The 27,575-nt window shown below is 45.9% G+C and overlaps 1 protein-coding gene across 1 annotated transcript in view; it reads left to right on the top strand.

The window, feature by feature from the left end:
* Mer (ezrin/radixin/moesin family protein merlin) overlaps positions 1–27,555 on the top strand; it is a 34,588-nt gene extending 7,033 nt beyond the window's left edge. Inside the window, exons 5-16 of the mRNA XM_077676775.1 lie at positions 1,796–1,947; positions 2,250–2,325; positions 3,677–3,811; positions 4,687–4,761; positions 5,318–5,431; positions 5,690–5,812; positions 6,473–6,604; positions 9,479–9,564; positions 10,028–10,136; positions 11,405–11,574; positions 11,848–12,007; positions 27,283–27,555. Coding sequence (XP_077532901.1) covers positions 1,796–1,947; positions 2,250–2,325; positions 3,677–3,811; positions 4,687–4,761; positions 5,318–5,431; positions 5,690–5,812; positions 6,473–6,604; positions 9,479–9,564; positions 10,028–10,136; positions 11,405–11,574; positions 11,848–12,007; positions 27,283–27,333 — 1,383 coding nt within the window. The 3' untranslated portion in view covers positions 27,334–27,555. The remainder of the gene's footprint in view (positions 1–1,795; positions 1,948–2,249; positions 2,326–3,676; positions 3,812–4,686; positions 4,762–5,317; positions 5,432–5,689; positions 5,813–6,472; positions 6,605–9,478; positions 9,565–10,027; positions 10,137–11,404; positions 11,575–11,847; positions 12,008–27,282) is intronic.
* The last annotated feature ends 20 nt before the right edge of the window (positions 27,556–27,575 follow it).

Genomic DNA, 27,575 nt, shown 5'->3' with positions numbered 1-27,575 from the left:
TTGTTCCTACGTTCCTTGGCTATGATTCAATATATAAATCAACAGTGTACACCCAGTTTTGGATTTTTGAGGGCCCGTCAACCTAGCGCAACTGACGGCTGTGCCACGCCGCGAGGGCACTCAAGGGTGAGTGAGTCTCTGTAAAATGTGCATCCAAGTACCGTACTTACCGGATTCTAACGCGCACTTTTTCCCGGAAAAATAGGTCGAGAAATTGCATGCGCGTTCGATTCGGATACGAAACCGAAACCGGAACAGCGGAAATTTCCTCCCACCCATCGCCATCACAATGTGAAGATGGCACTAAAGCTTTTAGCAATGATTTTTCGGACGCAGGAAGCATAGGCGCCTAGGCTTTTCTATCGGCGTTCACACAAATCATCAAATCGTTCCACTTGCGCGCTTGATAACAGCAATGGCAGCAGCGGCTCTCACGCGTTCAAAACGAGCGGTCGGCTGAAGCGTGCGCCTCTGGGGAAGCTCGCGGGATGGGCGTGTGAGGCGTGGGCCACGATCCCATCGACCATGGTTGAACGTTAGTTCAGAAGTGTGGCATCGCGAACGTGCTTGACGGCACCGAGGACGAGATGTTGTGGTCAGCGGAAAGCGACGAGGAGTGAGATGAGTGAGAATACTTCGGGAAATAAATCACCCGTTTATCTCGCATTCGTTTTTCTTGCTCACACAGTTCCGTGCGCGTTACAATCGGAGGTGCAAGTTTTTTCGGTTTTTTGTCAGAAAAATCGGGTGCCCGTTAGAATCGGGTAATTACAGTATACTCTTTTGTGTTCTCGCACAAAATCCTTATCAGTTCGGTGGTAAAAAACAAGAAAAAAAATCGAGCGCTCTCGACAAGCGTTGCACCTGAACGCTGCACCGCTAATCTGACACGAGCGCCAGGTTATCTTGAAGGTGATAGCGCGATATGGCGCGGTGCATTTGGCAAAATATCCTGGCCGTACGTTGTCGAGACCCTAAACACCAAATCAAAACCGCAGTCGTCAGATAAGAAGCACGTTTTGTTTATAAATACAGCGCGGAGTAACAACGAAATTACCTGCCAGTGCTTGTTGAAGTGCGAGGCACCTCAACCGGAGCGTCGTCGTCCTAACTAAAATCTGAAGATCCCACATCATTGCTTGACCCCTCACTGCTGCTGGAATCAGAAAAATCGACAGCAGGAGCTGCCGAAGTGCTTGGTACAGCAGTCCGACTGTGCGGAGCGCGGCGCGAACCCGACGCCATTTTTCCTCCTCCTCCCCTCCCCCTTCGGTTCAAATTTCTCTTGCTACGCCGCCACCACACGAGACATAAACAAACGAAACCGAAATTGAAAGAGAAGTTGCCAATGAACACACCAGATGGCGATAGTTGCCTGTGGAGCGCGGGTTTCAGATTTTGCGGGAGATTTAAAATCATCGGACGCCGGCTTCCGATAGCCTATGGCGCCGTCGTGAAAGAGTTAAGTGGCTACTGGCTCGTCTAGTAATGGCTACAATACTTTCTTTTCTGGGTGGCGCTAGCTGCGCGCCACTTCCCTCAATTTCACTTGGAAGTCGGCGCGTGTTTCAAAATCCTCGAATCCAAGCCGACCCTGGAGTTTGATATATCAGTATTTTAAAAAAACTATCAGCTTAGATTCGAATAAATACGGTATGTAGCACACAATTACACCATGTTGTCTCTGGTTTGCACTACAAGGGACAAGCTGCTTGTTTCGTCAACGGAGAACCTTTATCAGTGGAAGTCTCCCAAGATCTCTCACCTGTTCTGCCTCTTCTTCTGAACCCTCCAGTACGGCGACTACGACGAGACGACCTACAAGCCCGGCATGCTGGCCAACGACGACCTGCTGCCCCAGCGGGTGATAGACCAGTACCAGATGACGCTGGAGATGTGGGAGGAGCGCATCAAGGTCTGGTACGCCGACCACAGGGGGATGACGAGGTACGGGCACTGGAGTCAACTCGGCTGTCCGTCTTGTCGCTTCCTTGCTGTGCAGATGTCACGATGCAAGCTCTGGAAATTTCGCTAGTCCAAAGCGGTAGTGGATTTATGCAGTCGCATATGTGACATGCAGTGCTTCTTTCGTCAGGAATTGGTTAACTGACACCATTTGGGCCTGGCATATGGCTTTGTGTTTGTGTAAAAAATGTGCCTTGTGTCACAACAGTTGTACATAACCATGTCTGATTTTTTATGCTCGTAAACCTTAAGAGGGAAGTGAAGTACGATGTTTTGTCACGTAGGGACGAGGCTGAAATGGAGTACTTGAAGATTGCTCAAGACCTGGACATGTATGGCGTCAACTACTTCCGCATAAGTGTACGTACTGAATTTGTCAACGGTGCTTGTTCGTTTGCTGTATTTGCCACTTTGTTGTGTTTAGTATCACTTGTGACATGTTAGGCTGTGTGTACAAGGACCTACTGCCTAGTCTGAGTTAAATTCCTATTTAATAATTAAAGATTACGGTCGTGAGACTTATTTTTCACAAAGGAAAGGAATCGTGGAATGAGTACTGTAAAAAGAACAGTCATAGCATTGCTATATAGTAACTTGAAGATATCTTTACTGTTATTTTGTGCATTTTCTTGATGGCAAAAAAACAATTTTATGGTGCCAAATTGTCTTAGTCCGTGCAAACGGTGCTAAGCAGTCTGTGTGTGTCGAAGACCTTCACCTCGTGCTTTCACTGTGTAAGCCACCAAGTGCTGAAATGCATGCTACTTCGTTCGTTTTAAGCGTCTTCACTGATTCGAAGGGTGCTTAGCATTAGTCATTTCGATCTCTGAAGCAAACAAAACGTCATTGTGGCAAGTGCGAGCTGTCTTCTCGAAGACGAAAGCAAGGCGCGCGTGTAGCACTGCATCCTTAATGGGCTCCTGGCACTAGAGCCTGTCACGGGCCTTATTTTAAGACGCGACCCGAGCCCGACCAGGGCCCGTAACACCTTGCCCTGGCCCGGCCCGCTAATTTATTTTTAAGCCTAGTAAACTTCACGTCACACGGGCGTAATAATAGCTCGTATTCTTACGCCAGAGACACCATCACCTTTGATGACCAGATTCTTGGCCACGTCACGTGGTTGTCTCGGGCACAAGTTAGTGTGCTGAAATTTTTGATGCCACGTTTCAATGCATGAGTAGTGTACGTGCATGAACTGTTTTACCTACAGTGGTTGCTCAGTGGTGCTGCTTCTCTAGCACTATTTTGATTCTTGGCCACGGCAGCCGCACTTCGAGGGGTGCGGTATGTAAAATGTGTGCAGCGCACCAGGTTGCCTGAGTTAATCCCTTCCTTTCTACGGCATTCCTTGTAATCGTATCTTTGGTACGTTATACCTCATAGTATAAAATCTTGATGCAGTAAAGAAAATGCCACAAAATCGCAGTACAGTGACTACCAGACCTAGCAAAACAAGTTTTTGAAACTATGCCTACTAGTATAGCATCAAGAAGCACGTGGAAACAAGCCCAAAACATTCCTTTTAATGTTCTTTTCTGCACTTCACGTCGGAAAAATTGCGGCCAGGCCCATGGCTTCAAGCCCGAGCACGACCCCTGGCCCACGGCTTCAGGCGGCCCGGGTTTTCGAGTCAGCCCGGGCCCGTGCAGTGCCCTACCTGCCACTGAATTCTGGGATACATGAGCGTCCGATCTTTCTTCTATTCCAGAATAAAAAGGAGACTGACCTGTGGCTTGGGGTCACAGCCCTGGGCCTGAACATATACGAGAAGAACAACAAGCTCTGCCCAAGGATTTCTTTTCCCTGGAGTGAAATCCGCAACATTTCGTTTGATGACAAGAAGGTAAGCTGCGTGTTGTGTGCATCGAGTTAACAGCTGAAATTTGTAGTCGTGCTGGGACAGCTCATGTTTGGAAGCTGCACATGGATAAGTAAATGGAAGCTGGAGGCCGAGTGACTGCTTATCTAAATGCAATGATCACATCTTTTAAAGCTTTTGTGGTTTGTGTTTTGTGGCAAACAACGCTTTGTTAGTTCAGAAGTAGAGAATTAAACCTTTGATCTCTCTCTCTCTCTCTCTCTCTCTCTCTCTCTCTCTCTCTCTCTCTCTCTCTCTCTCTCTCTCTCTCTCTCTCTCTCTCTCTCTTCTTTCTTTCTTTCTTTCTTTCTTGTCCCCCGAGTTGCTGTGAAAGACAAATTGGAGTATCTTATTACTATCAGAAAAAGTCGGCCATAAAAAAAAAAAATCAAAGCCCCTTTCTAAAGAGAAAGATGGTTAAAAAGTGAAGCTGCTTTGACTGTGCCGGAATGGCTTAATCGGATAGACGTCAGCTTCATAACACGAGGGATCCAGGTTCGATTCGGACCAGGGGAAGCGTTTCTTGTTTCATCACCATCACCACCATGTGCCCTCCCATTGTGTAAAGGTGGCTTCCCTGCAGTATGTTTTGGCGTGACATTGGACACCACCATGGGGCACAGAAAGCTTCGCTCTAAAAAACTATGCAGAATTAGGTTGGATTGCAACATGCATCATGTGATGTATTTTGGGGCTAATGTTGTACAAAAACAGAAAATTATGAGGAGAGTTGGGTTTTAAATAGCTATGGGAAAATCTCTTGTCTGAAACAAGGGGGGTGTATGAATTACCCTCACCTGCTTCGGCTGTTTGTAAACTTGCATTCAGTGATGCTAACCTTGCTCTGTTTGCCATTGCAGTTCAACATCAAGCCAGTTGACAAGGGTGCACCATGTTTTCAGTTTTACTCGTGCAAGATACGGATGAACAAGCTGGTGAGTTCCTTTAGTTTGTATCATATCATCTAATACGTCCCTGCCCGTGGTGAAACATTTAGTATACAATTGTCAACAAAATGTGCCATGTGATAGTGAGGTTAGCTACACTAATGCAATTACTAATATAGCTGAGCTAACCTGAATTGCTTTTTCTGCTTGCTAACTGAGATAGAAGTGTGGTCTAATGGTGAATAAGGTTGTTCCGCTGAAATGTGTTAAACCTTTTACAGGGCTGCTGAAGAGGCATGCGAATTATCTTGGCGCATAATTTGACAGTAAGAGCTGGAAGCTTTTGCCCAGCATTTAAAACAATAAGTTGCCTTCTGTTAAAGAATGGGGAGAATTGCTAGGTCCTGTGGAGCCATGCATCTTGTGCACTTTTGACCAGAGTAGCTTGCACTGATGTGTGACATCAGATGTAGCAGTGTGTGAATTATTATTGTTGAGATAAAATGGCCTGTACAGCGATGACAGTTGTGCTTAGTCATGTGCAGAAATGGGGTGGCTAAAAAATTTTTCGGCGTAACACTGTTGCTTGCATGTTTTGTGCCAGATCCTGGACCTGTGCATTGGAAACCACGACTTGTTCATGCGCCGACGGAAGCCAGATTCCATGGAGGTGCAGCAGATGAAAGCGCAAGCCAAAGAGGAGAAGCACCGCCGGCAGGTGAGGGCCCTGCTTGGGTGGGAATGTCCCAGCTTCCAGCTTTAGTTCCTTGTGGCCGTGAAATTCCCAATTAGCGCACCCCCGTTTGTGTCTGAAGCGGCGAGACTTCTGTGTCTGCGTATGTTGCCGTGTAGATACTGTGTGCTAACCTTTCCGTCGAAATAAAGCCCCAAGCGCACGGAGCGTGATGTATACGGGGGTGCTGTTGGAGTTTGGTGCCAGTGTGTCAGGGATGACAGGCGATGGCCTCTTGCGCAGACGGAGCGCAACAAGTTGACGCGCGAGAAGCAGCTCCGGGAGGAGGTGGAAAAGGAAAAGGCCGAGCTGGAACAGAGGCTGCTCCACTACCAGGAAGAGGCCCGGGTTGCCCATGATGCACTGGTTAGTGGCCTTTTCCCTTGCAAGGCTGGCAGGGACGCCTTCAGCCCCTGTGACTGCGACTGAACAGATCGGTGGTTAGATAAGTGCTAAACTAATTCTCCAGTGCACCAACAAACCCAGCTATCAGCAACGGCAGTATACTGTGGGGATGAACTTGGAGGCTGAGATGTTAGTAAAAGGAAGATTTGTAGTTAATTTATCCATTTACACACATGCTCTCAAGATTATGGAATGATTTTTTAGGCTTCTGATTCCATCCAAGCTACACTAATGCAATGGGGAACGCACACTACAATTAGGGACTGTACAAGTTGAAATTGAAAGCAGATTTGTTTTCTAAGACAGTCTGTTTGTTGGGCACCAGACGCAGTTCATTTTCATTCGCTTACTTCAATCAAAAGCTTCCTAGGTACTAAATTATTTTTTCATGTCTAGTTTTCCTGTCGTGCTCTCAGCAACTGTTTACTACACAGCGGGACAATTGGCCTCTATGGTTGCTCACAGGCTTGTGAGCACAGTAGTTGCCTGGGTAGAACTTGCATGGGCACATCTCAGCAAGAGTCAAGCATCCTCGCAGTCTCCGGCTTCTATCTTGTATATGACCCAAGAAAGGTGGCAGCCTCCAATGATTCAACGTGTGCTACTCCTGCGCTCTTGCAGAGGCGATCGGAGGAGACTGCTGAGCTGCTGGCTGAGAAGTCACGTGTGGCAGAGGAGGAGGCCATGCTGCTCACCCAGAAGGCCGCAGAGGCTGAGGCCGAGATCCAGAGGATCAAGATCAGTGCCATCAAGGTATGCAAAGTACTGGCTGGGGTCAGCAGAACTGTAGGCTTCATCTATCCCCTTGGTTTGCCTCTAAAAAACAGACCCCCCACCCCCCAAAACATTTTTTTTTCTTTCTTCAGGAATTTTTCAGGCAGTGTGTGTGGTCTTGGTTGGTACCATGTAGAGATAGATGCCAAAATAATGGTCAAAAATCAGTAAATAAATTTTAGAAAGTTGTCCAATTTTTAAATTTAGAAATGAATGCCATTGCACTACTGGCTACGTCACGACCGAGGCCACAGGACACAACAATATAGTGCGATGTCGGGTGGTTGGCTGCACTTGCAACACTTTGTACATGCTGTTGTGTTGCTCAAATGAGCCAAAATAAAGGCACATTCCCACTGGCGATTTACCTCGTCGCGCGATGGCGCGCGTCGCGCGATGAGGCCTTGAGGTGGTGTTCGCACTTGCGATGAGCGATGATGCGACTGCGTTCAGCGCAGCTGCTTCCCGACTTGTACGACCTCGTTGGTGCGTCAACCATTTGCAGTCAAAGAAAATGATGTTACGCGACAAAAGTAGGTAGAAATCAAACTAAAACACATGCTACTAACCTGGAGCAATGCCGAAAGCATTTGCGGGTTGCGGGAGGAGCAGAAAATAACAAACTCAAGAAGGCTCTTTTCAACATATTATTGCACGAAGAAATGCACACGCTTGCTTTCACGCCACAACACCCGCATCACGGCCCACAAATGTCGCTTCTTTTCACAGGGCTAAGTTCTGACGCCTCCGAACTCTGCGCGTGTTTACCAGTCGCCGATAGAACGAAGAGGCTGCAAGTCAACCTACCGTCTCGCTGTCCACCTAGCTCTATACGATGATAACTTGCTTTTACAATCCATACACGCTTCTCCACTCTGATGAGTTCCACGCTATTCGTTGATTAGTGCACGCGTACGCTGAAGCCACTGACCAAAGAACCGATGCACACAGGAAGTTGCTTGCCGGCCCGACCCGGCGGGTACAGCAATAGCAGGCCAAGCGCCTGGCCGAGCAAGCCAGCGGCGGTGGCGGCGGCGGCTCGTTCTCGCCCGCCCGCCCGCAGCGTTTAAATACCGGATGTAAACAAAAGTTTCGTTTCCGGCTAAGTCAGCCTACTCCGCGGCCATGATTGGCTTACCGGTTTTACAGGACCGTCGCGCGACGAGGGAATTCGGACCGAGAGCGATCTGCTCCTCCGTCGCAAAGCGACGAAAAGCGACGGCCGGCTCGTCACTTTGCGACGTCGCTTTTCGTCGCGCGACGAGGCGAATCGCCAGTTTGAATGTGCCTTAAGAGTTTATTTCTTGTTTTGGGGGGAGGGGGGGGGGGGGTAGGCATAGTAACCTTATTATACACTCAAACATAGAAAAAGTAACAGCGGACAGGCACTACTGCCTCACTTGGTGCACCTGTGTGCACTGCCTGGTTTCCACACAGCACATAATAGTGCACCACTGTGAGCATTGCTTTTCAAGCCCGTTTTCCTTGCCTGCAGACGAGCTTATGCGCCTTTTGCACGCTCACGAGTCCCTCTTGCTGTGGCAAGCAGAAAAGAAAAAAAAAAAGTGCAGTCTCTGGCCGCTTGAAAGCCTCAGCTGTTGGATCATGCACTCCTGAGTTCCTGCCAACAGCAGATAATATGGCTGGAAGTTCTTGGTCTTTTCATTTGGTTGCATAGCCATGGTAACGACGCGTCAAAACGTGCAGAAAGCGGCTGACATTCTGGAATTTCAACGCTCTCAGTGGTAGCTCGGTGTCGCATCATGTGGGTGGGTGGGGTACCGAACAGTGGCTTTCCCATTTTAACAGGGGAGCAGCGCTCCATTTGTTTGTATTTTTGGGTTTAAAAATTGAATAACTTCTTTATTTCTGCACTGATTTTAATCTTCTTTTTTTTTCATCTCAACCAGTATGATAAAAAGGGTGTAAGTAGTGCTCAAAAACTACCGCAAACGGGTTCTTAGCATTGCTTTTAATTCATTCGTTGGTCGTTTAAACAACAAAAACTTTTACAGCCCCTTGGTGTTCTCATTTTTACCAAAATAATCTAGGACAGCCGCTGAGTGCTCAAATACAACTGAAATCTTTGAAGGGAAAAAAAGGCTTGGCAGACCAGTGCCGTCCATCATTACTGGCGTGGTTTCTGACAGCTCAATGAAGTTACACGAGTGTTTGCGTGACTTTAGTTTCAGGGTGTCTGGCATTATGAAATGCAAACTTTTGACTCTGGCTGTTCATTTTCATTAATTTATTTAATGACTCATTGCTTTCATGGACGTGCATGGTAGCTGTGCGCCAGTAATGTTTTCTTTTCTTTGTCCTGCGTAACCAGTATTTACAATGGCATTTTGTTGTAATGTGCCCTAAAATAGTGAAAAGTGAACATACCTGGAACCGGCAGCAAATCTTGTCAATGTGAATAGATGGGCCATTTTTCGGTGTATGACCACGTACTGTTTGAGGTGTATGCGGGAAAAAGAGAGAGAGAATTATGCCAAATTTCGGGAGGTGGGGGAAGGAATGGGGGGGGGGCTTTATATTTGGGTGTTTTGGGTGTTTTTTTTGGGGGGGGGGGGGGGGGGGTGATTGCATGATAGTTCAAGTATCTTCTGTATGAAGTAACTCTTTGGGACTGACAAGATTTAAAACCAAAAGGGTGATGACTGTGTTGTTTAGATGCCTAACAGTGTACAACTATGTGACATTTGTGGGTGCACTACCACTTACCTTTGGAAGCAATAGGTCTGAAACTTGGACTTCCTGTGTTGAAAGACTTGAGCACTGTTAAGCACATCGACCACCTATTCATGAGGGGAATTTACCTGCCTTTGCGTTTGTCGTCTCCCTTTGCAGACAGAAGAGGAGAAAATCATGATGGAACGGAAAGCAAGGGAAGCAGAGCAGCTGGCAGCCCGCATGATCGAGGAGTCGGAAAGGAGGTGCGGCCATGCGCAAGTCACACGTGCTCGCGCGTCTCGCATTGGCACGCATCTAATATGCAAAGACATGCACACGCGATGCTTGGCACAGAACCTTAGAGAGTGCGAGGACATTATAATCCTATCTGTCCACGGTTAATTTTGTTTCATGTACACTGTCACCGTCTTGGAGATGATACCCTTGATTAAATGTGTTGTGTGGGAATCACTTGTTCTAGCTGTCAAGAATTATTCTTTACAAAAGCACTCGACAAATGAAGCTTAGTTAGCTGCTTCCAAACCACAGTAGACAGGCTTGAAAAAAAAAGAATACTCTGAAGTTCAACAGTTTGGAGTTTTTTTCTATGGTGAGCTATTTTTTTAGAAATCCAGTTTCTGATACACAAGTAGCAGCTCATAAAATCTGTTGGAGAGTGCAGTCCTGAGCTGGACTGATTGTGCTCTCTTGCCCACTATGTTTCAGGGCCCAGGAGGCTCATCAGCTGAAGGGGGAGCTCTTCCAAGCCCGCCTGGCTGAGAAGCAAGCCAAAGAGAAGCTCCTGGGAATCTTCAGAAGCCCCTACGATGTGCAGGCATGTGCCTTTACTTTCTTTTTTATGATGTAATATTTGGTGCTGTAGGATCTTGACAGTGCGATCGCAGCTTATGCGAGTTGCGGGATGATGCATATTTCAGAAATTCCCTGGTCAGAGCGCATTGCGTACAGTAGGCTGAGCTTCAGGTGCTACGAGAGGGTTGTCAGACTGCAGTGGATAATACGAATAGGCGAGGGCTTCTGCGGCAATAATATGGTATGGAAAAATGGCTCAGATTTGCATTCTGGTACGTGTATTAGGAAACAAACCATACCGCATTCGACTTCTGTGTATAACCATGCCAAGTTTCTTTGGACACGCTACCATATATATACCACCACATCCATGGCTCTCCAGCAGCTAAAGAGGGTAGGAAAAAACTGCTGTGAAGTGAGATTGGTGTAACGTGAGCTGTGATGTGCATTTCATAACACCTGTTACAGTACGTACGTCCAGTGTGATTAGACATATCCATTCGAAGTTCCAGTGAGCTAACAGGCTAAATTGAAATTTTAAACCTATTGCATACTTTGTCAACGCTATGAAAGCATTCCGGTCCCGGTAGTTTCACCCACATTTCCTGATGGTAGCCTAACTTTTGCTGCCACTTTTTTATACAGTGATGGCGAAGAGTCAGCAAATTTTATTAACTTCCCGAATAATGACTGCCTTTCCTATTTTCAATCAGAAAAATGCAGCCAAAAACTCATGTTCTTCTGCAGATGAGCTCTTTTTCAAAGCGAGCTATAGGTTCAGAAGCTAGGCCGTTTGGTGCAGGAGTTCAATGTCGTCAAATGCACTTGCGGCAACGCGGGAGTGCAACACAACCTAGAGGGCGGCAGTGAGTGCGCATAATTGCAAGTGCAGTTTGAAATCAAATTGCTGTCGCCTTCAGCAGTTTTATTCCTGCCATTCAACAGTGACACTTGGACAAGAGGAAGCCTTGCTCCCTGTAGAACTTAGCTGCGAAAACTTGTATGGAAGTGGGCATAGGGACACAAAATAGGAAAAATGCTCATGTGATTGAGGTTAAGGTGCACATCAAAGAGCTCCCAGTGGGACCAGGATTATCAGTAGCCCTTCACCACAGCATGCCACATAGCGTCCTTGAGCTCAGCCCCACATTTGAATTTGCCGCTCGCTTCGTTGTGCTTTTAGCAATATCAGCTTGCACTGTGGGCTGCCATCCTTGCCCGTTGCCCCAGGTTCGTTGTAGTACCAGCTGACTTGAGGTGTGTCCCTGTTCTGTTCCGTTGCCTGTGCAGCCTTACGAGAACTCGGTGGTGGTGTCCGAGGTGCCAACGATCGCCACGGGGGGCAGCCTGCCTGCCGGCCTGGACACCAGCTCGGTGCTGCACTCTCCCATCAGCATGAGCTGCGACTTCACCACCGACCTGGACGTGGCCCAGCTCTCCAAGGAGATCGAGAAGGAGCGGTGAGCCTCGGCCGCTGCCCATTTCATGGGATTAGGCACCGTAAAGGAACTTCCTCGGGGACCACGGGTCTCGTATGTGCATCCGTGCAGTTCCCCTGTGCCATGGTGTGAGTCTGAGCTTTTAGCCGGAAGACCAATATGATAAGAAAGTTTTCTTGTTGTCTGCTAGTATCTATTTAGATGCGCAGTCGAAAAAAGTGTGGCACCTGTCAAGTCGTAACAGCGTGTGCGGAGCAGTCTTGAGGCCTGTTTTTAAGAGAACTTTTCTTGCAGAGTGGAGTACCTGGAGAAGAGCAAGCACCTGGCGGAGCACCTGCAGGAGCTCAAGTCCGAGATCGAGGTGCTCAAGGTGGAGAACAAGCTCACCTCCATGGACCTCATCTACGAGGACAACGTCATGCGCGGCGAGAACAAGTACTCCACCCTCAGAAAGGTGAGCGCTGCCCAGCTGTGTACGTAGCCATCTGTCTGTCATTCTGAATATGGTGGACGGTGTCGCTGTGGTCATCACTGGCGAGTCGGGGGACATGCCTGCCAGCCTGGTGTTGGGAATGATAGCGACTGTTAGATGTCGTGGTTTGAGGTCAAACACCACCTAGCCTCCCTGGGCTATCGTGCTTGGCAATAGCTAGTTCATTCGCTATTTCTTTTTGCACGTACAATTGTCAGAATCGCTGGCTGTGCTGTGGATTGCTTTACTCTGATGGAAATTTCTAGGCTTGGGTGCTGCTCACAAGATTGGAAGCATCTTGCACATGTCGTGCGTTACAGCTCTCTTGAGCAGGTGAAGGTGAAGGGTGTTTTAAGGATGGGTGCAGGTGTGCACCATAAGCAAGATGCAGACCTGGGAGCTCCGCGTCACGAGTTCATTCCAAGAGCAAGGTGTGTTCTAAAGTCTCTCGCACTGCCAGTTCACACACATTTCTGCGATGTTGCTGCGGATGCCACATGACATTGGAGGTTGGCCATACAACAAAGGGGAGCCCCAAATCTTGTTTTATGGGTATTGGTGGGCAACAACTTACAGTAGCCAATCAATGCTTAGGGCATGTGGGCTCTCCTTCTTCTTCTTGTTCTTTTTTTTCCCCTGGCGGTTTTGGCTGCTTTTTTTTCTACGTCGGGAAATCAACACCACATTGCACAAGTTGTGGGCCAAAACAAATCTCTGTACTTTGTGCTCGTCAGTGTTTATTTATTTATTTAAAAATACCTTACAGGCTCTATTACGGAGCATAGAGTAAGGGGGGTACATAGGAAAGAATGCTAGTGGGTGACACTTATGCCACAATACAAATCAATACATTGGAACTAATAACAGTGGTTGCACAAATAACAAGGAGGGGTTTCGCGCAACAAGAATTTCACAGTTGCAAAAAAAAGCACAAAGAACAAAAACAGAATTGAAGGAGGTTATACAATGCTATTGAGATAGATGTATCATTAATTGCTCGCGAAAATTTTCATGATTAGTTAAATTGACAATGACGTCGGGTAGGTCATTCCAGAGTGCTATGGCACGAGGCAAAGCAGATGAATTGAATGAATTTGTTTTTCCAAAGATGCGTGTGATGCTTCGCTGATTGTGTAGTCGTTTAGACATGTGCAATGGTGCCGTCAGTGGGAAGGGTGGTGGCCTGGACGCGTGAATATATTTATGAAGCAAAGACAGGAGGGCAACTGTGCGCCGTATATCTAGATGCTGTAATGAAAAGTCATGTTTTATTTGTGTGGCGCTCGAGGGGCGACTGTAAATGCGTGAAATCAACCGTGACGCTCTGTTTTGCACAGCTTCTAGCTGGTTAATGAGATATGCTTGGGAGGGGGACCATATAAGTGATGCGAATTCCAGCTGTGGGCAAACAAAGGTTAAGTAAGCTTGTTTTCGGACGTTATTTGGCGCGTTTCGCAGGTTTCGACGCAAGTATCCTAGTGTTCTTGATGCGTTTGCAGATATGTAGCTTACATGTGCCGCCCAAGTAAGATTAGAAGTGAGATGGACGCCGAGGTATTTATACGAAGATGACCGCGATACGTTGGAATTATTTATGTAGTAATCAAATGGAACAGTTAATGTTTTTTGACAAAAGGATATTACTTTACATTTAAATAAATTTAAAGTCGTTTGCCATGCACCACACCAGTTGTTAATGAGATTAAGGTCTTTCTGGAAAGCAAGGTGGTCATCGGTACTAGTTATAGAACGGTATAGAATGCAATCATCAGCAAAAAGCCGTATTGACGAAGAAATATTAGACGGAAGATCATTAATGTAGATTAGAAAAAGTAGTGGCCCCAAGACGCTACCCTGAGGCACTCCGGAGGTGACGTCGGAAATTGGAGAGGAAGAGTTATTAACCAGAGTGAACTGCTGTCGAAAAGACAAAAAGTTGCGGATCCACGATAAGGCTAGCGAATCTAAACGAAGTTCTGTTAATTCTGAAATCAGACGGGAATGAGGTACGCGGTCGAATGCTTTAGAAAAGTCCAGGAAAATGCAGTCAGGTGTTGCATGAATAGCCTTTCAGCAATTGCGCTGCAAACTGCTACAGCCATGAGAAGCAAAACTGGATTGGTTTTTTTTTAGCTGCAGCTTTGCCATTTTTTAACTGTAGTAAAACTTTTCCGTGATTGTTTTGTGAATCGAAGAAGCACTTTTTGAAAGCACCAAACAAAGGGGGAGGTCCAAACCTTACAATTTATGAACACCGATTTATGAGCTACTTTGAGTTAATTTAGGGTTGAACATTTGGCTCCTTCACATTGGAGTATGACAGCGGGGGATCTTATGTTTGGACAGAAAGGCAAAGTTAGTTCAGCGTACACCTAATGAAAGACTTTCCTCTTAGGAGTTATGCAGGTGACTATTGCTTCCAGGTGCAAATTAAAGTTCATTAACACAATTATTGCCACTTCATGAACGAAGATGCTACGAGCCTTTCTTTTCATCCCTAAGTGGTGGCAGCACATTAACACAGTTATTGCCACTTCATGAATGAAGTTGCTACGAGCCTTTCGTTTCATCTCTGAGTGGTGGCAGCACATTTTAAATTAAATTGTTGCTCCGATTGCTAGAAACGTGGTGCGTCTCTAAATGCACTGCAGATTTCGCAGCTAAAATAGAGGTTTCCTCCAAGGGGGTGCTGCCCAGTTAGGAGGTCAATGATAAGAATTCGACTGCGAATGTTGGAAGAATTTGAACATTCCTGCCCTTTCAGATAAATGGAAGATACCGCTAGCAAGAGAAGTAGAACGACACGTCGGGTTATATTTCTGCTACACTGGCATCTCAAATGCCTTCGAACCAAATGTCATTCAACTCGCATGCAAATTTCATGCTAGTCTCCTGGGTTTTTCAACGGCATTCAGTTCTAATGTGCTAGGGGCAAATGCCCGCCACGGACGACATTCGAAGCCTCCAAAACGCCTTCGAGACGCAGATGTTTGTGCCCTCGTCTGAGTCCCTTCACCCAACTACTGGAAAATTGATATTGGAAGCAGAATAATGAGTGAACATCAACATTTTTTTTTAACTTGTGCGTGGAGAAATTGATTTTTCCAGAACTTAAAATGCCGTTTCAAACATTACCAATGTTATACTTACTCTCTATCTCGGCAAGCGTAGAGCACATGCTTTGAAAGTGATTTGCAGTTTGTGAAAAAGCACTGTTTAATTGATTGCATTCATAACTAATCTCAAATGCAGAGAACAGTGTTTTTATTGAGAGAAGTTACCTGTGCTTATGAATGTAGCCCTACTGTATAAACACAGTAGATAAGCACTGCACTGCAGGGCAGTGAGTAAATGCCAAAGCTTTCAACTGCTATCGAAATGTAGTGGAGCACAATGGATTCCAAAGGGCACTTGATGCCCCTCATTTGATTCGAATGGCGTTTGGAATGGCAGTTGAACACGTGTATTAGTAGGCTTGCATCTACAGAGATGCAAGTTTAGGGAAGATGATACAAGCACACACGCAAAAAGAGCCAGGCAGGATGCGCACCAGACTCCAAATGGACGATTTCTTTGTAAACTCAAATAAATGTAACCATCTGAACAGATGCAGTGCAAACACTGGTCATGAATCGATGTATGTGTGGCTAAGGCGTTGGGCTGCTGAGCACGAGGTCGCGGGTTCGATTCCCGGCCGCGGCGGCCGCTTTTCTGATGGAGGCGAAAAGCGAAAACGCCCGTGTGTACGAGATTTCGGCGCATGTTAAAGATCCCCAGGTGGTCAAAATTAATCCGGAGCCCTCCACTACGGCGCGCCTCATCGCCTGCGTTGCGTCGGCGCGTTAAACCCCACAATCAATCAATCAAATCAATCGATGTATGTGTGCTCCTCGTTGTGTAGCATAACCCAAGGCATCCTCATGCGGTCCATAATGCGCTTACCTCTTGTGCTCTTATTAAACACTGAAATGTAGATACGATTTGATCTATATCAGTAGACTATGTTGCTGTGAATTCAAATATACTTGCGGTCACAGCAGTTGTTTACTAATGTAGAAAATTCCGAAGGTCTCAAAATGGGTATTGCTGCCTCGTGCGTTTTTCTGCTCTGTGGTTTGCGACATAGCAAATCCTAAGTGGGGCATTGGTTGTGGTGTCAGAACGAAACGAAAACTGGACACGAAAAACGAAAAAAAAAACGATATTTTTGGCTGGAACGAAAATCAAACTGCAACAATATTAATAATTTCATTCAGGAGTGAAACCGCAAAAATTTGGTTTCGGTTTTCGGTTTGAGTGGCAATTTCAGGTATTTCAGGATTCATTTCAATTTCCATTCAGCGAGATTTGAAATTGCGTTGATTCTCTGGCATAAAATCGTCTTTTGTCTCTCTGGCACCCAATCTCCTTCGGAAGGCTTGCTGCCTGCTCCCATGCGCTCTCCGTTTGTTTCGATAGGCGCAGTGCTGAGCCACACGCGTGATTGCCGCGCTCATCTGGCTGCGATGCAGACGTCACGGCCTTATGTATTTATTTATTTGGTTAGTTTAATAAAATACCTACATTAGCCCTACATTGTTTAGGGGGTGTGATACATGTATAATAAACAATTTTCTGAAACAAGACATGAAAACAACGAGGAAAAATTACGTTTGGTGTGAACATACACCACTACCAGCGCGAAAGGCAGATTACAGCTGCACTCAATGCAAACAGCTACAACTCATGTTGCACTTGTACGCAAGTGCTGCGAGAGTGCAGCAGAAAACATTTCATAAGCAGTGAAAGCAACAGCTTTGGGCAGGGCAGTATTATCTCTAATAGTTTTTCAAAAAATATGCTTCCAATGCAGAAGGGGGGGGGGTTGCTGAAGGTACTGATGTTAATCCATTGCTACCTATTCTCATACAATCTCTATTCTCATACAATACCTATTCTCATACAATTAAAAACAGGAGTTTTACAGTGTTCCATGAGACAGAATATTTTAAACTTTTAACAATAACATCACAACTATATGACTTCCTCAGAAATTACATTTTTCAATGACATATTAGGCATGGCTTCACCTTTTTTAATGAAATTTCATAATTCTCCGAACCATTATTATTATTATTATTTTTTCATTCCGGAGCTGAAACAGAACGGAACTTTTATTTATGGAACAAAACAGAAACCGGAACGAAAAACATTTCGTTCCGACACCCTGGCATTTGGATTGAAAGACCTCATGGACACCTTTTTCGGGGAAGGAAAGAGGGCAGTACAGCAAGGTAGGGACGCATAACAACTTTAACGTTAAGGGCATGGATTTGATTGAGGACACTGTATGGTCCAAACATACAGGGCGTTTCGCGTAACTTGGGCCAAAGATAAAAATCCCGGGCCATCTCCACTGACGTGAAACCTGGGGAGGGGCGAAGCATGCAGTGTATAAGTGTATTCTTGGTGCCCTGGCATTTTTGCCAACAGAAATGAAACCGTTGGGGAGTGGAGGTACACAGCTTTGCTGTAAACGTCCCGTGTCTTTGAAACACAAAGCTCCCTAGCGCTAGGCGTAAACGAGTGTCCCTGTATTTTAGTACCGTGACTACGTGAGACGACGGTTAACACGACGATGACGGCAGGAGACACCAACAGCCCCTGCCCCTTGGGGGCTTCGCCCCTAAAAATTAAAAAGATGAAATTTTATGTACGGAAGTAATTAACAATCATCCAGGCTGGCAAGGAACGTCGGTCACATTCTAACAATTTGAATTGTAAACAAGTTGGCTAAATCAAGATCATGTACTTTTTAATAGGCAATCAAGCCCAACGCTTTTGATTCCAATGTCGTAGGGCTTCAAAGAATATGCAACCTGGCAAAGTTTCTACAAGAATTCCTTGAATGGAAGTAGATTTATAGAGCTTGAATGAACTATCAAAAATTGCATTTGCAATTCGAAACTGCGGTTGGAAGTCCTTACTGTTAGTGTCAGCAGAGGCAACCTGCCACCTGTATGATGATGCAGCACAGCGATGGGTAATTGAAAAGCACTTTGTGTAACCTGAGGGTTAAAATATTTTAAAGCATTCATGATTTTTCGGAAAATTCAAATTTTGGAGGGGGTTTAACGTGTCAAATCTGCACCCAGGCTTTGAGGCATGCCATAATAATGGAGGGCTCTGGATTAATTTGACCACCTGAAAATCTTTAGCATGCGTTGAAGCTTGGAAACATGGGCATTTTTGGATTCATCAGAGAACCAGCTGCTGCGGTCAGGACTGAACCTGCATCCTTGGGATCATGAGTCTTTCCCTTGTATTCTGAATTCACCCTCCACTCGAGCCTCCAGTTGTGAAGATTCTTGAAAGCGATTTTTGAGTGTAAAAGCGTTGCAGTATCCTCCGCTCAGCTGGGTCGACAAAACATATGGAGTGGAGGACTCCATATTTGCGACCATAGTTATTGAGCCACCACAGTGGATTTAAAAATATGTGGCAAATGTAATATTTGTTTGCATTGGTGTTTTTCCTTCTCACTGCCTACAGCTTTGTAATCAAGTGTTCAGCCAGATCTACTCAGTTGAAAAGATAAATGTTTACAACTTTTTCATGAATTTATCAAAATGTGAAGATATTGTAAGATAGTTCTTGCCACCCCGTCAGTTGGGTACACACTTTTCTGTGAGAAAATTTGAAATTTCTCCTTTTATTCTTCGTGCAAGTTTTGTGATACACCCTTGGAGACAGGAGTTGAGAGTGAGAGCAAGGCTTTGCCCATAACTACCTGGAAAATGCAACAATTGGAACCTTTTGGTGGGTTTCTGGTGCGTCAATGTAGTTTGTTGTCAAAGGCCTTTCCTACCCATCTTCAATTTCCCAGTTTCTACTGTTTTGGTCACCTGACATCCCCACTCTCAGCTCACCACTGGATCACGCTGTTTGTGAAGAGAGCTGGATAGTAGTAACAGTTTAATTTCTTTTAAATGCTGCACTTCGGTTTTTGTTGAACTGTCGAAGATTGTCGGTTTAGTTTCTTTTTTGCAGCACCACTAGGCTATGCTCCGCCTGGTTTGCTGTTTTGAGAAAAAAAAAGAAAAACAAGCCAGTCAGGGAAAATACCCAGCCAGCAGTTTCCCGCATTAATGTTTGGCAAAATAAAATCTAGAATTCCACATAATTGGGCTCGAGTGTGGAGGAATCGTTAATTAAATTAAAAATGTTCTTAAAAAACTGGCAAAGAACTCGTAAATACAACTGCTGTTATTGTATGCTTTTACTTGTGGATGGTTGAGTGAACTCTCTATATTTGTTTACGTGCAAGGATTCAATCAGCGGTCATGAACATTGTGTTTTTATCGCACTCATTGGCGGAGAAAAATAGCACGCTGCACTTCCTTTGGCTGTGCTTCCTACCTGTGTGCAACCACATGTGGGGAGAGCGTTGGCTGTTGTTCTCCTGATTTGGCCCGGTTTACGGCCACGTCGGGCCTTAGGCAGGAAAACAGATCGGGGAACGGGTCGTCGGCCCCCTTTTTTTGTTATCTCCTGTGCGGTGCCAGCCTATCCAGAGGACAATTGTTGGAGGGGTTCAATGGGCCTGTTAGCTTATCAACGGCAGCAGAGATACTACAAGGAAAGAATAAAACAAAGGAAAGAGCACAGAGTTAGATGAACTCGACTTTGAACAACAGTATTATGCAAAGCACTGTGCAAGCAGCTTTTGTGGCACGCATGAATATGGGGACTCGCATTACTGAGAATCAGAGCGTTCGGAAGTGTCTCGCAACAATCTGTAAATTTCCTAGAAAGTCAAACAAGTTGGCATAAAATAACTATGCACTTCTTTCTTCCTCTTGCGTATGTGTGTACACCTGTGTGCACTGATCTATTTCTTGGCACCGAAGATGTTGTAAAACAGTACTCTTGGATAATCTGTAGCATGTCCCGAGTGTGAAGGAGGAGGAGGAGGAACAAACGTTTATTTTACATATTTAGAGCAGATGGGCGGCCGCCTTAGTCCAGGTAGCCGCGTGCTGTCGCTGCTCGGGTGGCCCGCTGGATCAGGCTTTGCTGGTCCTGCAGGTCCGAGCTGGTCAGCGTGCATTCCCACTGCTCGAGAGTAGGTGTGGGAAGTGGGGGAGGGGTGGTGTGGGCAGAAGAATACGAGGTGGGGGGTTGTGTCTGGGGTGTGACAGTCGCGGCAGTTATAGGTGAAACAGCTGGGGGAGATATGGGAGAGGATGGTGCCGTTGTAGAATGTATTTGTTTGGAGACGTCGCCAGATGCGGGATTCTTCGTTGGTGAGTGCAGGGTGTGGGGGAGGGTATTCTCGGCGGGTGTGGCGATAGTGCGCTAAGATATCGGAGTAGGTGGCTGGTAGTGGATGTAGCGTGTCAGTCAGGGTGTCCAAGTCGCCCGGCCTCGTCGGGAGTGTCCAGAAGTGAAGTTCACGGGCCGCAGCATGGGCTGCTTCGTTCCCGGGGAGGGAGGCGTGACCTGGGGTCCAAACGATGGTCACGTTAGGAGGTGATACTTGTAGAAGCTTGAGGGCAGGTAGAGGAATTCCTCCATGCTTAAAATTTTAATTCTCCTATTTTTTGCTCCATTCGAGTATAGGTGGCATTATGTATCCCACCAGTACTGCTGTGGCTTGTCTGTTTGTAGGAAAAACCAACAAATAGCCACCGGTGACAGGATGCCGTTGATGGCTCATGTGGGGAGCAGGTACTTTTTGCAGGTGATGGAAATGTGCTGCTGTCTGGCAAAAAAAAAAAAAAGAAAATAGTGATGTGGCACTCTTGGAGTGCATCTGTCTGACTTTCGTTGTTGCCACGCCAGCGAAGAAGGCCGCGTGTAACTGACCTCCAGATGACTACTGCGACACGCCATGTGCCATCCACAGCGGGCGGTGGTGAAAGTGCTCTTTTGCATGTTAGGCTTGAAATGCCTTTGGCAGCAGTGCCAAAACCACCTTCAAACCTTTCTGCAGGCATGCATGCCTGGACACATTTGTGAAGGCATGTCTGAGAAATGCGAAGCATTTGCCAGTTTTGCACGTTCTTGGGGTCGAACACCAGCCCCGTTTCACCCCTCTTTGTGCTGTTTGGGGCGAGTCAAGGGCACTGGGAAGCGGTGGTGCTGGTCAAGCTGGAGGCGCACCAGCTTTATCGTCTGCTATGCTAGTTATGTTGCGATCTAGTTGTGCATCACCTCCTTCCCCTTGAATAGACCGTGGAGGCTAGTTTGCCTCTACATTTGTGTTTCATGAGGAACAATGGTGTCGCTGTTAAGAAATTTGTGATTACATAAGCCAAGATTTCTATCTTTCTCATGCTTTCTAATAAGAACCAAGCAGAGCCATTTATGATGGTGTGTCGGTTGGTTTCATTTTTGCTTCGCGAGTCGATGGGGCTAAAATTTGATCTCTCCAATCCAAGCCTAGCAGGCAGTAGCATAGTTGCATGTACTTTGTGTATGTTCAGAAGCATGGTAAGGAAGCAAAAACCGCCAGCTGTGGGCAGCCATGCCCCAAAAACAGTTACTAATATCGGTAGCCGACGCCGGAAATTTTGGTGTGCGTTTAATCCACATTGTCGGGAACCCGCAGCAAAAAATGTCCCCTGCCACCAACTGTGCTCATTCAGAGACTGCGCTTGAATGTTATTTTAACAAGGCAAAAAGAATTGGAGCGTGCAAGGTTGATTAGAGGCTATGTTTCTCGGCAGGGTTGTAAACAGTGCAGTGTTGCTTCACTTTTAGAATGGCCTTGCAATGGTAGGATGGCTTGCTTTTTTCTTCTTTTACTGCTCTCTATCCTTTCCTGCAGTGCGTGCAATGTGGGTTCGGGGGAAAGTTGTATTTCTAGGTATGGTAACATTCTGCTTCACGAGGACATGGCTTTGCTGGGCTTGTTGCTATCGAAAAGAACTTTCCAGCAGCTGTTTTTGAGGACACAGCACCGATATCATGCGACTTTGACGAATCACTGCTTATGAACACGGTCCCCTAGAATCCCCTAGGGCGAAACTTGTGCGCAGTTCACAACCGTTTTCTTTTTCAGCACTTTCTACCTAACGGGAAATGGAAGCTGGTGCGATTGAGTTCGGATAGCATAGTTGCAATGCACGGTGTTGTTGCCGTTTGGAAGCAGCTGGGAGCTGTTCCCATTTTTCAACGGCTTATCTGACCCTGCAATGTTTCTCTTGTTCAACGTGTTGTTGTTAATCAATGTGTTTGTATTTGTAAGGGAGGTGGCCAATGACAGACAAACAAAACAGTTTTGTTGCCAGCAGTGGGTATTTCAGGCTATCATCTCTATTACACTATACCAGCCAAAGGTTGATATAGCTTCAGTGACTGCGTCTGTGAGACCCTTGAAAGGTTTCTAAAATAAATTTTAAGCATCGTTTTTCTAGGATCACCAGTTGTAGCTTACAATTGATTGTTTGATGAAAACTTGGCTCGTCAGGTGAATTGTGGGTGCAGTTTATTAAGTATGGTAAAAAAAAAACAAGTTGAGCAGCATTTCCTGGGGAAAAGTAGAAAAATTCTTTGACATATCTTTGTTCAGGGCTGCATGCTTGATCCAACTTTTTAATCCAGTTACAAAATTAGGAATCGTCATGTGTAGCAAAATATGCGCTGACGGCGGTGACGGCATCTTCATTGGACGAAAACTTTCTCTCGCTGAGGCAGCTTTTTAAGTTTGCAAACGAGAAATTCGATGGTGCCAAATATGGAGAATGTGGGGGGTGACAAACAAATTTAAGGCCAAATTTATGCAATTCTGCCTTCGCAATAGTCTACTTGTGGAACAGCGCATTGTCTCGGTGGAAGAGCAGTTCCAGATGTACGAGTCTGGCCCATTTCCTTCTGTCCTCCCGGGCTTTATTTATTTAAACAGCCCAATAACATTGCATAAATACTCGTCGGTTATTTTTTTAAGGTTCATTTCTTTGCTGCATGAAGGAACAGTGGCTATCCCCTTCCCAGCTGATGAAATGGTCTTTTCTTTTGTTTAGAGGGGACTGGCGGAGTTGGAGATGGCACAAAACCATCTCAGCTGCTCGTTAAGTCACAGATGACTAACTTCCGCCACTCTCCTCAAATCCGTAGCTGCAGTTTAGTCACCGGTGTATGTCTGTGCATGGGGTGCTGCGTTTAACTTTATCCTGCAATTGCCACAGCTATTACTCGTACAGGTTGGTGGGTCACTGGGCTGCACCCTGGGTTGCCGAGCAGCAGGATCCAGCTTTGCCCCGTATCTGAAAGTACTGTGGTGGTGCATCAGGTTCACCCACTTATCGCACAGGAAGCGCCGCACTTGCACGCTGTGCATGTCACCACCTGTGTTTTTTTTTTTCCCTTCGTCTGCCTGCGCGCAGTCACGGTGCCCTGGGTGCACAGCCGAGGTTTTGAAAGTAGGTAATCATTTTTCTGTGCACATATGCCACAGCTGTTGCGCGGTCCCGTTGATGCGACTCAGTGGGCTAGAGGTCTCTCACTTCTGCTTTTTATTTTTATTTTCAATGTTCTGCAGTTACAGAAAGCCTAAGGGTTGAGGGCATAAGATTATATATGTGTGTGTGTGTGTGTGTGTGTGTGTGTGTGTGTGTGGGTGTATATATACATATAACTGGGTTTGGTCCTTACGACCTATAAAGCGCCAGCAACAGGACGATATTGAAAAAGAAAATTGCAGGAAACGAGAGTAAATTAAACCAAGCTGAGTTCATCTACGAGACGTCAATTTTAGTCTGCGAGAGAGGCCTTCATCGTGCAGCGGACGTAAACGGGCTGACTGTGAACAAGCAAACTGGATAAATTTTACTGGATTTGCATTACCATCATATTTTGCCCAGCGGCGACGTATGTCAGAGATTAAAAGAAGTTTTGAAGAATGTTAGCAGGGTGAAGTGTCAATGCATAGCACATAGATAAATTTCCATTCTTTCTTTATTCGGTACCCGCAGCCCCTTTCGTGCCATTGCAGTGAGTGGCTCCAAAGCGAGCACACAGCAAATTGAAACGTGGGCTGGTATATTTTCTGGCCATTCAGTATGTGCCGTACACAGGCATCGTATATTCTCCGTGCCTGCTGTTGATAGGCGTCACCTGCAAGCATTTGGCACCAACTGAAGACTGCAGCAGTGTGCGCAACACTGTGTTGTGTTGCACTTTAGCAAGCTGTAGTGTGACAATCACCGTGTGCTCCTGCCAAGCAGTCTTCCATATTCCTCCGAAACACGTTGCTTTTACTATTTTATTTCGTCCCGAGTTGAGGCCTCCACTTTTACGCGAAACACATCCCTGTGATTGAAAAATCCGAGGAAGGATTTACATGATTTCAGGTAACGTGTAAAGAATCAGCCAAAGGGCCTGCTTTTTGGGCAGTTCACCGTAGATAATCTTCCTTCAAGCTGAACTCTATCTCGACAGGGTTTTGGATGTCGTGGCACAGACTTTGTTGCATTTGTGGGTATTGTGGTCTGTGATGCAAGTTGCACACCTCATAGCAGGTACGCAAGAAAGGACTCCCCCCCTGAGTATTCACTGCGCTTTATAACAATTCATTATTATGGTACCACAACATTCTGCTTCAGTTGTTCCGTCCTTTCACATTTACGTCCTCAAAATTCATTCGTATCTAGTTAGGACACTCTCCACGTGTGATCTAGTTGAGCAGATTTTGGGGTCAAGCCAGGCAGCTGTTTTCTTTTTGACACAGTTGTGTTTCATGCCGCCTGTGCCCCTTCTGCCCTGCATCTCATTTATTTTTTTTTATCCCTGTTGTTTTGGCCTCGATGGAGTGTTGTGTTTGTTTGTCTAATTTTAGGCCTCATTTTACACAATTAGGGGTGTCCGAAGGTGTACTTTGGTGTAGCTGCAGGCATTTATGTGGCGGGCACAAAGGCAAGCTTCAACTGTGCTAACATGAAACTTTTGCTGCTGTCTTCGTGGGAGGATTTGCAGCAAACATCTGCTAGACTAGTGGCAGCCTAATTTTGTGAATGTAAATATTCGCAAGCGATATTTAAATGGAGAAATGTGTAAAATTATAGATCCCACAAATCATTTGCTAGTAACAAGCAGCCAATAGGGCTTCAAGAAGGGGCCGTTGTACTTAAAAGTGCCAAAGAAGGGCACAGAGCAAATGGGTAGCACCAATGTTAATTGGGAAGTACTATAAATATAGGTAGGCAAGTCGTAGGGTTTTTCTGACCCATTGTTGGGATCTTGAATTCACAATTCACCTCAAACGAGATCTGATTCTTACATTTTTTTACTTTTCCATTCCCGACTGATTGATCTGCTGGATCTGACTTGCAGGTCTGAGACTACTCTGGTCTTGTTAGTGGGCATGCCATTGTTGACATTTTCAGTGCCCCCCCCCCCACCCCCGTATAAGAACACCTGTCTCCTGTTTGTGGAACCGATTTCAAGAAATCCACTGCAGGCATAAACATGCCTGCAGTGGATTTGCAGTACGCATTTGCAGTACGTTGCAGTACGCATTTGCGCATACACCAGCCGCCTCACCTAGCATGTCCGACACACCTGCACAATGTGTTGCCTACCGCCACTTGTGGCACGTGTGGCTTTTTTTTTTTTTTTTTCGTGCTTTGTGTATTGACTGACAGGCTTCAAATTCCTAAAGAATGACAGACAAGATTTTAAAGGGTGGGGCACTTTTACAACTTTACGTACTCTCAAAGAATGGATATGTCATTTTTGCCTACACCATCATTTCCCTGCAGACCTCTTCTGGAAAGAAAAGTTAGGACAAACTAGGCTTCACTAAAAACTTGTGACACCCCTAATTCCTCATAACTCGTTCCATCTGCAGCAATAATCTGCTGTTGAGAAATACATATGCACCTTCCATTATTATTTACGAGCTGTGTTTTCACGGTCTTTTCACCCCCCCAAAAAAGGAGAAAATTGCACACATATAAGGAAGTGTGTAAATTGTCTATTTTGTGTTGTGGCTTTCTTTATTCATCATGCCAGTAGAAGATAAAGAAAGTATGGTATCTGTTTTGAAGTGAATGGCTGATTGCAATTTGGTACTCCTTCCGTCCTGGCACTGCCAGTTATTGGTTTAAGATTCTCTGATTGTACAAAGGCCTGCGTAATGACCGACAAACAGGCCTGTAAGATGTGAGCGCTGATAAGCAAGCTATGGGTTTGCTGCAATGGACTTGCCGCAGTGGCTTAGCGGCTAAGGCGTTGTGCTGCTTAGCCCAAGGACACGGGTTCGATTCCCAACCGCGGCGGCCGCTTTTCTGATGGAGACGAAAAGCGAAAACGCCCACGTGTTCGAGATTTCGGTGCTTGTTAAAGATCCCCAGGTGGTCAAAATTAATCCGGAGCCCTCCATTACGGCGTGCCTCATGGCCTGCGTAGCGTCGGCACATTAAACCTAATAATCAATAATCAAACAAGCTATGGAATGGGCCAATCCAAAGCAATAAGCAGCACGTGTTAAAGCTACTAGATTGCTTCATTTCACATGCGTACCCCTTTGCGAGTCCGAGTGTTTGCTTTGTGTTTACTTGGATGCAAACAAGCATTTGGGGAATTGGTAAATTGTAAATATTTTGTTGAACAACCAACAGAGTGTGTTTGTGCAAGGCATGCTCTGCTCCCCTTTAAGCCTGTGTCGAGATTCGTTTACAAAAGTGAATTGCCAATGTCTGGTAACCACTTGTTGCTACAACGCCCATTAAACATAGTGAAAATGAAACTTGTTTTGAGAAGTCATGAATGCCAAACAAATTTGTTTGACTTGAAAGATTAGGCCTTTCACGGATTTTAGCTCGTGCGCAATAAATTTGTCTTTTTCTACTTCCTCATAAATAGATTTTTGAGGATGGCATCACAAGTTGTAGGAACTACCACATAATTGGTTGGCATAGTGAATGGCAAAGCCAACAGTCAGCTAGGTTGTCTAAAGCAGGCATTTGGTTTGAGAAAAACATGCACAATGAAGAAGTGGGAAACAGAAAAGAAAGGGTGGGTGCAATGCTTGGTATCTGCATTTCTTCGAACAGGTGCGCGTTTAGGTTTCCTTTCGATCAGATTGCATCATCGCACATGTGGTGCAAACGTTGTTTGGCACGTGTGGAACAAACGCTGGCATTTCAATGGCATCTCTAGCCGTGCCAATGCAACTGCAGTGAGTGACTCATAAGAATGGAGTCTTTGTCCCGACGACCTTTCACCCGTGGCAAAACACTCAGCGCGTTTTTTTTTTTCCTTTCTCTTTGCAGACCAAGTCGGGTTCGACGAAAGCACGAGTGGCCTTCTTCGAAGAGTTATGATGACTACTTAATGTTTTTCTTTGTTGTAAACGGACTGCCCGCAGCGTGATCGTACAACCCCCGTGTTGCTAAGGAACAAGAACCGAGAACAAGAATCATCCGTCCTGATGTGGCTGAAGATATGCAAGCCCGTGCAGCTGGCTGCGCCGGCCCGCTTTTACTCTTGACGTGCAGCTTACCGGTCCTGTAAATTTTGTAAATAAAATTATCGCTGCTCCCCTTTTTGTCTCTCCTCTTCCTGA

This window comes from Haemaphysalis longicornis, unplaced genomic scaffold (genome assembly GCF_048455015.1).
Source record: "Haemaphysalis longicornis isolate Haplotype H1 unplaced genomic scaffold, Haemaphysalis longicornis Haplotype H1 scaffold_7, whole genome shotgun sequence".
Classification (NCBI taxonomy): Eukaryota; Metazoa; Arthropoda; class Arachnida; order Ixodida; family Ixodidae; genus Haemaphysalis; species Haemaphysalis longicornis.
This window is presented reverse-complemented; position numbering and strand designations above follow the sequence as displayed.